The 11,140-nt window shown below is 64.4% G+C and overlaps 1 protein-coding gene across 1 annotated transcript; it reads right to left on the bottom strand.

Annotated features, from left to right (window-relative positions):
• Positions 1-2,967: 2,967 nt before the first annotated feature.
• On the bottom strand, positions 2,968-7,438 carry RPS19 (ribosomal protein S19). Its single transcript, XM_074938161.1, has 6 exons — positions 7,356-7,438; positions 6,395-6,465; positions 6,046-6,146; positions 3,870-4,053; positions 3,593-3,647; positions 2,968-3,031 (listed from the first exon to the last, which is right to left on the bottom strand). Exons 2-6 carry the CDS (start codon positions 6,463-6,465, stop codon positions 3,005-3,007), a joined length of 438 nt encoding a protein of 145 aa, XP_074794262.1. The 5' UTR covers positions 7,356-7,438; the 3' UTR covers positions 2,968-3,004.
• Between the last annotated feature and the right edge of the window lie 3,702 nt (positions 7,439-11,140).

Raw genomic sequence — 11,140 nt, forward strand, 5'->3', positions numbered from 1 at the left:
ACTTGCTTCCCAAAGCCCAGCCTTAGCCATAACCTGCTGCCCCCCTCCAGCCTTTGGCTGCTTCCTGGGCAAACTGGTCACCTGGCCTCCACCTCGCCCCTTCGTCTCCAACGCTCCGGCTGGCTCCTAGCAGGGGACGGGCTCCGGCCGTCGGGTGCCAGGCTGCAGTGTCGGCCGGCTGGTCTCTGTGCCCAGGCAGCCTGTCAGTGTCCCACCTGCCCTCCAGAGGCCTCTGCACCAATCACACCCCCTGATCCCACCACCGAGATACTGGAATAACACAGGGGAAACTGAGGCACACACTATTCAGACAGAATGCTAAGAACATTTGCACTTTGTCACAGGTTGAAAGGGGAGGGCAATGAAGGAACGGGGGCTGAGGGGGCTCAGGGCTGCAACAGTCACAGTGAAGCCGTGATTCACGACAGCAGCATCCTGCCTGTCTCTAGACCCGACCGGCCATGGAGCTGCTCCCCGGCTCTGAAACAGGGAGCAAAACCCCAGGCCTGGGAGGAGGCTCAGTGGGCTCAGCTCCCGGCCCCCTGCGCTCCCGGCACGGGGAGATGGGCAGAGAGCAGCCGCGCGGCCCAGGCAGGGAAAGCGACCTGGACACAGGGAGCCAGCGTTGCTCCTTGCGCCTCCTCGGGGAGCGCGGGGGAACCCTGGCTGGGAGCAGTATCCGTATGTCATCCCTCCCCCCCTCCATGTTCCTCTGGGAGGGAGCAGGGGGGAGCCCCCCGTGCTCTGCTGCCAGCTGGGAGCAGCTTCTGACTACACTGGCAGGGCAGCCCCCGGTGCCCCGACCACAGCACCCCTGGGTGGTCGCCCGGGTGGGCCAATCCTGGGCCCTTCTGTCTAAAACCGAGCCACACGCAGCCTGAGCCACTTTACCAGCGAGGGCAGACGGGCAGTTCCCCCGGGGGCGTCTCCATCACTGACCAGTGGAAAATCAAGACGCCTGCGGCCCCATTTGGCCAGCAGAGGTTGCTTCAGGAAGCGGAGCGGACGAGTGCGGGGGGTGGACGGCGGATCCGGGCTCTGAGCAGCGGGAGGCCACTAGGGGCTCCTCCATGGACGGGTACACGGAGCCCCAAACCGCTTTGCAATCTTTGCCAGGGGACCCCTGAACTGCACAGAGCCAGCCCGGCTCGGCCGCTAGCCCGGCGGCCACTAGCCCAGTGGCCGTAACATAGGGATAAGACCGGTTCTAGCCCGGGGCGAAGTGGTGGTGGTGGTGGACAGGGCTCTCAGCAGTAGGGAAGGGCTTCTGGCATTGCCCGGCCCCCAGGGCAGCTTTACCCTGGCGCCCGGCTTCCTCTGCACTCCACCAATCCAGACCAGGGGACAGCCAGGCTGGAAGAGACCTCGAGAGGTCACCATGTCCAGCCCTAGACCAGCCCTGACTGGGGTTCATCCAACTTGCTCTTAAAACCCTCTGGGGACGGGGACTGGGGCACCCGCTCCAGCCCTGGAAGGCTCTCCCCAATATCCAACAAACCACCTTTGCTCCAGAAGACGCCAGATCCTCGCGGGGGCCACAGAGAACAATTCCTCAAAGCCCGTTGTTCAAAGACCCATCAGCCCCCCACCATCTGCTGCAGGCTGAACACACCCTGTTCTTCCCCCGGCTCCTCCGAGGGCAGGCGGCCGCAACCTCCCGCAGGTGTGGGGCTTCGCCAACGCAGCCACATCTTGGAGCCCAAAACCAGCCCTGCTGATCCCGTGCAGCATGGAGCAGGCTAGTTACCTCCTGCACCTCACGTCCACTGCCCTGCTCATCCAACCCCGGCACTCACCCTCCCCAGCCCCCCAAACGATTTTGCTCCTTACAGAGAAGGAAGCCAGCAGCCGGAGGGGAGAGGAACAGCCACTGCTCTCTCCAAACTGCCACTGTCCCCTGAGCGCATTAGGCTCTGCCCCTGCCCGGCGAAAGCCCCATTTCCTTGGGGGCTGATTTCCCCCTTTCGGGGTCTCCTCTAGGGAAGGGGCAAGAGTCGGCAGCTCTCGAGAGTGCCAGGAAGATCACAGTCCATTAAAAACTAATCCCAGACCATTTCTCCCAAACCCCCCCCCCCCACCAGCCCTGAAACATCACCCAGCGGATCACACGCCGGCCTCGTCCCCGCGCTGCCAGCCCCTGCTTCACGAAACCCGGCCCATCTCCACAGAACCCAGGACAGGAGCGAGGAACCCGCCTCCAGCCCCTCAGGACAAGCTACATTTCCGCTAGCCCAGGAGCTGGGCGGGGGGGAAGAGATTACAACCCGGAGGGTGGCGGGATTCGGACAGCAGGTTTCTATGTCTGGATCTGGCACAAACCAGGCAATCTCTGGGCACGGCCCCCAGGCTGTGCCAGCCCCCCTCCTCCCCCCATCATGCCCTTTGCAACGCTACGTTCTCCGCAGGGCAGCACCAGATTAATACAGCCAGGAACGCCAGAGGCAGATGTGCAGCCAAGTGCCCGGGGCACGCTGGGGTTTCCACGCTGCCCCCGAAGAGGCCGAGGTGGCGACAGCAGCCTAGACCCACCCAAGCCCCCTGCTGGGGGGAGGCCCTCACGTCCAGGCTCCCCAGTCTACTACACAGCCCTGCTCAGGGCTTGTGGGGCACACTCTGCAGACCCCCAAAAGGGTCACATGTCCCCCCACCCACCAGAAAACGAGCTGGGACCCCCCCAACTCACCACCCAGGGCCACCGAGTGATGGGAAGAAGGGGACCAACTTTTGGTCACCTAAGGGGCTTCAAACAAGTGCCCAGAGGTAAAAGACTCTGCAGCTAAATTCCCACCCCCCCCGCCCCGAGTTGGGTTGGACCCATCGCCCAACAGAAAGCTCCAGGTCTCCTTTGCGGATGCTCCCCAGCTCGGAGGGTCGCTGCAGAACGGGCCGGCTGTGAAGCCCACATCGTGCCCAGCTGCCCGGCCACCCGGGTGCAAGGGGAGCCTCGCAAAGGAACAGGCGCAGGCGTGAAACAGGAACCGGGTTTTATTATCTGACGCTCATTTTAATGTTTCTTGTTTGCAGCTGCCACCTGGAAGAGAGGAGAGGCGGATGAGAGCTGTGCCGGAGAGGGCAGCGGCGGTAAGACGGCCTAGATGCAACCCCCTCCCCCAGCCCCGCGTACAAAGCCGACAGGTTGTGCCGGCCACACGGCCACTCTGAGCAGACCCCCCCAGGGAGTGGAGCCCAGCAGCCCGGGACAGGTTTTGCTGACGGTCTGAGAGAGCAGCTTTGCTCCTTTCTAGGCACAACTCAGCCTTCGCGGGCGCTGGGCTGGGGCCAGGGGCGTTACGGGCCAGGCCAGCGAAGGGGTCAGGTTAAGTTCTGTGCTGGAAGCGCTCGGCCCCTGCGGGAGAGGCGAGCGAGCGAGCAATGGGCATGCTCAGCAGAATGTGGCCGGGGCTACTAGCTGGCAGAGGCTGGCTCTTTCCTGGGTGTGGGGGCAGGCAGAACGTCCCTTGCCACGCTGCCATGGGCTGAACTAAAACCCGCTCGCTGCGCCAGGGGGGCCAGCCACTATCAGTGACCCTGAACCCACAGGCGGGGTCTCCCGGGCCCTACCCAGGACACAGGGGTGGGAACACAGCGGTACCTGGCCGGCGATTCTGTCCAGATCTCTCTGTCCCTGGGGGGTGAGTTTGCGACCTCTGGAAGGAAAAGGGGAAGGGTAAAGAACAACGCTTTTCCAGTGCCCTGGCCCCCGGCTGGGCTGCAGCCTGTGCCCACCACGCAGCGTTCAGATTGGGCTCCCACGCCCGGCGCGCTCAGTGTCGACCCCAGCCAGGCTGCTCTGAAACCCGCCCCTCCTCCCGCCCAGCAGCGACGTCCATCCCTACCACGAGCGGCCAGCCAAGCCCCTCGACACTCACCCGTCCTGATCCTTCTCCACCATTTTCAGCCCCTCCAGGGCCTGCAGCACCCGCCGGGCCACGCTCTTGGAGCCGCGGCTGAAGTGGCTGGGCATGACGCCATTGCGCTGGCGGCCCCCGTAGATCTTGGTCATGGAGCCGACGCCGGCACCGCCGCGGAGGTACAGGTGCCGGGCTGTGGAAGCTGTGGAACCACAGGCGGAGCCCATTAACCTGGCATCTCGGTGGCGGCTTCCAAGCCAAAGCATTAACCCCCCTCCGCAGCAACTCTGCCCCAGCAGCCGTGGCGGGGGAGGGAAGGCGCCAGGGATCGGCCCAGCTCTGATGCGACCAGGAGACTTGGGGCTCGGTTTGCCAGCTAGGAAGCTGGAGGCGCCGGTGGCACTGGGCAGGGCAGAGTTCTTCCTGCCGCCACCCGCTCTGCTCACAGCTGCTCGGGGTTCCCTGCACAACTCCCCCTGCCTGTGGGGCTGGTGAAATCAGAGCACAGTCCCAGGCAGCGAGGAAGCGGGCCAACCCCTCACTAAAAAACCCAGGGCAAGGGGGGCTGGGATCAGAGCCCGAACATTTCTCTAGGTCAGTGCTGGAGGGTTTGGGGCGCGGGACGCATTCGAGGGCTTCTCGCCAGCCAGACGAGGCTCCCGGACAGGAAAGGCTGCAACGCAGAGCTGAATTCAGAGCCCGTTCCTTGGCCCTATGCGGCGCGTTAACGAGCCAACCCAAGAGTCACAAACAAGCCCCGGCATCTGGAGGGAGGAGAGCGCTGCCAGAGGCCCTCAGACAGCACCGGGAGATGGACAGAGGAACCACGGTGGCCATACCCATGGATCAGAGGCGCAAGGCCCCAGTCCCTCACTAGCAACGCAGGGTGTTAGGCCTGCACATTCACGCTGACAGCATCTCAGGGCATCTCCTCCCACCCCCAGCAGCGTGGCTCTCTGGCTTTCAGGGATCTAACGCAACACACTACTTTTAAGTGCCTAGCACTCAGATTGCGTATTTGTTAGGCGTTCGCTAGCTGAGGCTAATGGCCGCTCCACAGAACACCCTGTTAGGATATAGATATTCAGGCCTGTCTGTAAAGGCCTAGACGCTAAGAATTTAGGTATATTCTTATAACTTAGCTAGTTCTAGAGGTATAAAAGAAAGAATCAAAATCACTGTCTGCCGGTGTAAGGTCCTTCTCTTACTGTGACAGTCTGAGGTCCCGTTCTTAGGCTAAGGCCTTTGGCTAAGCAACAGATGCAGCCATAAGCTCGGAAGTGACAGGTCACATCCTCACATCCCAAACTAGTCACACTGAAAGAAGGTGCCATTGGGCTGTTAGGATACAGTCCTGTCCTGATAATGCCTATCGCCTCCACAGAAAGGGAAGTACCTAGATGTAAAAGGAAACTTAGTTTGATAGCATCCTGTCTGGCAAGAACTCACTTATTAATAGCTGGGATGTGAAATCCTCATTTCTGTGGTGTTCTATCACTGTAGTCCCCATTGTTTGTATAATCTCTGTCTGGTTCTGTGATTGTTTCTGTCTGCTGTATAATTAATTTTGCTGGGTGTAAACTAATTAAGGTGTTGGGATATAATTGGTTAAATAATGTTACAATGTGTTAGGATTGGTTAGTTAAATTTCAGGAAAATGATAGGTTAAGGTATAGCTAAGCAGAACTCAAGTTTTATGATATAGTCTGCAGTCAATCAGGAAGTGGGGGGGTGTGTGTGTGGGGGGGGAAATGGGAACAAGGAATGGGGTTGGGGAAATTAGAATCATGTCCTGCTATGGGCAGGAATGGGAACAGGGACACAGCTGTAAGGCTCTGTGGTGTCAGAGCTGGGAAGGGGGACACTAAGGAAGGAAACGGAAATCATGCTTGCTGGAAGTTCACCCCAATAAACATCGAATTGTTTGCACCTTTGGACTTCGGGTATTGTTGCTCTCTGTTCATGCGAGAAGGACCAGGGAAGTAAGTGGGTGAAGGAATAAGCCCCCAACACACATCCTCGGGGCACGACGCAGAAGCGGAAGCCTCCAAGAAGACTCTGCAGCGAGAGCACGCCGGGTGGCGTGGGAGGGAAGTGGGCTGTGACTCCCCAGCTCGTTCAGGGGTCACTGCTCTGCTGGCTCTGGGGAGGCAGACACACCCCTCACTGCTATGGGCAGGGCTGGGATTCTTACCTGCTCTGGTATAGAACCAGTTCTCATCGTACGGGGCCAACTCCTTGTGCTTGGCCAGCTTGACCGTATCCACCCAGTCGGGCACCTTCAGCTTTCCTGACCTGAAAACAAGCCAGGGACAAGTCAGCAGCAGCTCCCGAGCAGCCCAGACAGGGGTAACGCTGCACGTACACGCAACACCGGGCAGGCCTGCAGAGGAGACTTCCCAGGGGCCCGCTCAAAAGGGGCATTTTGGGAGAGGAAACGTATCCCGGCCAGATCTGCAGCAGCTGCTCCTGACCGGCCCTCCCTGGTCCGAATGAGCCTCGTCCTACCGCTTCACCTGCCCCCCGGGAAAGGGCAAACTCACTTCTTGAGGAAGGCAGCCAGGGCCCTGACGAACTCCTGCTGGTTAACGTCTTTCACCGTGACACCAGGCATCTGCAAGATAGGAGAGCCCTGCTTAGCGCCGCCCGGGGCTCCTGAACGCGCAGGGGATGCGCGGCGCCCACACACAGGACCGCGGCTTTCCCCAGGCTTGTCAAGTGCCACCCGCTGGGGAGCCGGGTTTAGCTGGACGGCTGAGCTGGCCCTGCTGGGATGCAAACTGGGAGCTACGGGCCCAGACGCAGGAGCAACCCCGGGACAGGGGGATTGGAGGTCTCCGTCCAGCCCAGGCTGGGCCCCCCGGACCAGCCTGGATGTATCATGGGGGCAGCCAGGTCCCGCCCTGCCAGGCGCTGCAGAAACCCGGGGTTACGGCAGGAGCTGGGGGAGCAGGGTCTGTGTTACTGGTACCCCCACGGGCCAGCGGCCGAAGGGGCAGACGGGACGAATCTGGATAAGCTCAGCCCCGGCGCAGACTGATTCTGCTCAGGCAGCCGCACACCCTGGCCACCCCCCACCACGGGGGGCCCCTCAGGCATCACGGCCCCGGGGCCAGCCCCGCCCCAGCCTCAAGGGACAGCCCCTCCCCCCTCCGGGCAAGGGGCAGGTGGGGAAAGGCTGCAGCATGGCCCATAGGGCGGATCAGAGCCCCCCCGACACGGCCCCCCTCCTCCTCCTCCTCCTCCTCCTCCTCCTCCCCTGGGCCCTCCCCACTCCTCCTCCTCCCGCCCCCCGGGCCCCCCCACTCCTCCCCCTCGCCCCCCCGACACGGCCCCCCTCCTCCTCCTTCTTCTCCCGCCCCCCGGGCCCCCCCACTCCTCCCCCTCGCCCCCCCGACACGGGGCCGCCCCCCCCGGCACAGGGGGGGACCGGTCAGGGGGGATCAGGGCGGGGGAGGGGGGGTCGGGGGGGTCCCTGGCCGGGCCCGGCCCCCCCCTCCTCACCTCGCTGCTGCCTCCGCGCTGCCGGGCTCGGAAAGGGCCGTACGGGGCCGCCCGCCCTCAGAACACGGGGCCCCAGATCCCGCGAGAGCCCCGGGCCCAATCGCGCCCCGCGCGAGCTGCGCCCGGCCAATCGCCGCCGAGCGGGAGGGGAGGGGGCGGGGCCCGCCGGGCGGAAGTCAGGGGGCGGGGAAATCAGCGCGGGGCGGAAGCGGGGCTGGTCCGGGGCTGCGGGGCGGAAGTGTGACGTCACAACTCGACGTGTGATGTAACTGCACTGAATCGCAGTCCCTGACGTCTCAGCATCCACATGTGACGTCATCGCGTTTGATCACAGTCTTGCGACGTCACAGCGACTCATGGTGACATCATCTCACCTAATCGGTCTCATTGTGACATCAAAGTGACTCGTTGCCTCGCTGCCGAGTTTTGCGACTGCAGGAGCCCCCCGCCCCCCCACCCCTCGTGCCCCCCGCCCCCTCCCCCACCACCTGGGCCGGACAGAGCCGTGGCCCGTTCCCCCCCACCCCCCCCAGTGCCCCCCCGCCCCCTCCCCCACTACCTGGGAACGGCCTGGGCTGGACGGAGCCGTGGCCCGTTCCCCACCACCACCCCTCGTGCCCCCCCGCCCCCTCCCCCACCACCTGGGCCGGACGGAGCCGTGGCCCGTTCCCCCCCACCCCCCCGTGCCCCCCCGCCCCCTCCCCCACCACCTGGGCCGGACGGAGCCGTGGCCCGTTCCCCCCCACCCCCCCCAGTGCCCCCCCGCCCCCTCCCCCACTACCTGGGAACGGCCTGGGCTGGACGGAGCCGTGGCCCGTTCCCCACCACCACCCCCCGTGCCCCCCGCCCTCTCCCCCACTACCTGGGCCAGACGGAGCCGTGGCCCGTTCCCCCCAACCTCCCCCAGTGCCCCCTGCCCCCTCCCCCACCCCAAACCAGCCCCCACCCCAGCTAGTCCTTCCCAACACCCCCCCCCGCCAAGCCAGCCAGTGTCTCCCAGCACCCCCCCAGCTGGGAACTGCCTGGCTGGAAGGGAGCCGTGGCCTATTCCCCCCCTCCCCCCCAGCCAGCCAGTCCCTCCCAGGCCTGTGGCCCCGCACCCCTGCCCTTTCCCAGAATCGATTTAACAAACGTTTGGTAAAAGCAGGGGCCAGGCTCACGCTGCCAGTCACGGGATGGTTTTATTGCCGAGCAGCAGGGTCCATTATCCACCTGACAGCTGCCTGATTGATCCCTGCCGTAGCTTCTTCAATAATTGCTCCATGAGCTGGAGGGAGCTCACCCCTCTCCCCCCCCCCGCCCCCGTTTTCCGTGCTCACGCTGGCTGGTGGGGCTGGGTGTCTCCGACTCGCCCAGCCAGGGATGTCACCCAAAGACCTTGAACCCATGGCCGGAGCTCAGCGTAAGCCACGCGGCTCAGCGCTGTCCGGGGGGCCCATATATCACAGACAATAACCCCCGAGACACAAAGACAGGAGAAGAAAATCCAGCCCCTGGCTGGGGAATGGCTGAGGGGGCAGGCACCAGAGATTGGGGCTGGGGGGCACATCACCCCTTCTCTTTACAAATAGGATGGGGAGCTCGGCGGGGTGCTGAGCCGGGATCCAGGCCGCCAGCCCCTCCCGCTGGCTGGGGAATTGGGAGCAGGAATGGGCCTGGGTCCTTCTCATCTTCGGCCGCTCGGGCCCTGGGGATGAACTTTGGCGCGGGGGCAGCACAGGACGTAGCGGAGGCAGACGGCCCTGAGCGCCCGCCCGAAGTCCTTCTTCCTCATGGCGTAGACCAGCGGGTTGGCCAGGGAGTTGAGGTGGGACAGCAGCACGGCCAGGCGGTCCAGGGCCGCGTAGCTCCGGCAGCCGGGGCAGAGGAGCCGGACGCAGTAGATGACGTGCAGCGGGATCCAGCAGACACAGAAGCTGCCGAACAGGAGGAGGAGGGCGCGAGCCATGGGCAGCTCCCCTCGCTTGGCCGCCCGCAGCGGCTGGGCGAGGAAGTGCCCGCGCACCAGCCGGAAGAGGTCGGCGTAGATGCCCAGCAGGGCGCCCAGGGGCAGCAGCGTGCAGGCGAAGAAGACGAAGTAGACCAGGTATTCGGGGGCGAAGACGGAGGTGAAGGAGCAGTGCCCCAGGTGGTCATCGTGCAGCTGGTCGTAGCGGGGCGCCCCGCGCGTCCCCGGGTACACCTTGGAGAGGAAGCCGCCGTAGGGCTGGTCGCGGGCGATGAGGACCACGGCAGCTCGCTCGGCGGCCAAGCCGGCGGCCAGGGTCCGGTTCCCCGCCACGTAGTGCCCCAGGCTGTTCCAGCCCATCATGGGGGAGAGGCCGATCAGCAGCGAGAGCAGCCAGCACAGGCCCACGGCACCCAGCACCCGGCCCTTCCTCACGTGCACGGCGTAGCTGCAAGGAGAGAGCCGGCTCAGGGCCATTGGCCAACCCCTGCAGGCCGAGAGCCCCGGCCCCGGCGATCTCCACAGGTGCCCTCCAGCTGCCCGCAGGCCAACGCTGCCTGCCGGATGGGCGGCTGCCCCCCGAGGCCTGCTAGGTTCAGTTCAGCCCCCAGACCCACCAGGGGCCACAGACTGGCTTACCCGGCCCGGGAGCCAGCCCAGCCGGCGTGTCCCAATGCCCCTTGGCTGGGGTACTCCCCATGCCCACACCCCCGGGAGGCCCTGCCCCCCCGCCCATGCACTCGGGGGGGCCCCGTCTTCTTGCCTGCTGGGCAGCCGGATTTTCAGGTGGGCGTTGAGCGCGATGAGCAGCAGCAGGAGGATGGAGAACTGGGTGGTGACCAGCGGGAAGCAGGCCAGGAAGAGGCAGGTGTGGAAGCAGAGGGTGAGCTCCAGGCTGAGCACCACGGAGAAGGGGATGGCCAGGGCGCCCACGCCCAGGTCGGCCAGCGCCAGGCAGGCCACCAGGCAGTTGGTGACGCTCCGCAGCTCCCGGTGCAGGCAGATCGTGGCACACACCAGCAGGTTGGTGCCCACCACGGCCAGGGCCAGGAGCCCCTCCAGAATGACGAAGCCGAGGTACAGATCCATCGGGGCAGGGGGGCGCCAGCCAGCCCAGGGAGCGTCCCCTGCTCAGTTGCTCCAGCTGGCCCTGCCCGGTGATAAGTGGCTGCCGGCTGCCTTTGCCAAGCGATCCCTGAGCAAACAGATCAGGGCTGTGGAGTGCGGGCGCCGCGTGGATCGATCCGGCTCCTACGCGGGTGACAGGCGCCAGCTGGAGGTGCGAGAACGGCGGGGACCAGCGAGGTGCCTGCCGGTTTGGGGAGCAGGCGAGGGCGCGGGCACACTGAGGGGCTGCTCACGTGGGGGGTGGGACACTAGGGGGCACCGCTCGCGGGGGCAGGGGTCCCCCCAATCAGATGTTCAGATAAATGCCTGAGTTCGAATTCCGGCACTTCAGCGGTTCGCCCCTCATGATGAATGCAGGGCTGGGAGCTCCCTGGGACAGGGCCTGGCTCTGGGTTCTGTGTGCATGCAGCCCCTGGCACGCTGGGGTCCTGGGCTAGGACGGGGTCTCCTGGGTACTACCGTAATACACCTAATAAAGACCAACCCTAACGTGCAGTCCCTGGCGCACTGGGGACCTGGGTGCTACCACAATACACCTAATAAATAACAACCATAACGTGCAGCCCCTGGCACACTGGGGTCCTGGGCCAGGACGGGGGCTCCTGGGTGCTACCGTAATACACCTAATAAATACCAACCCTAACGTGCAGCCCCTGGCACACTGGGGACCTGGATGCGACCACAATACACCTAATACATAACAACCCTA

The sequence above is a fragment of the Natator depressus genome, chromosome 24, assembly GCF_965152275.1.
Source record: "Natator depressus isolate rNatDep1 chromosome 24, rNatDep2.hap1, whole genome shotgun sequence".
In the NCBI taxonomy this organism is placed as follows: domain Eukaryota; kingdom Metazoa; phylum Chordata; order Testudines; family Cheloniidae; genus Natator; species Natator depressus.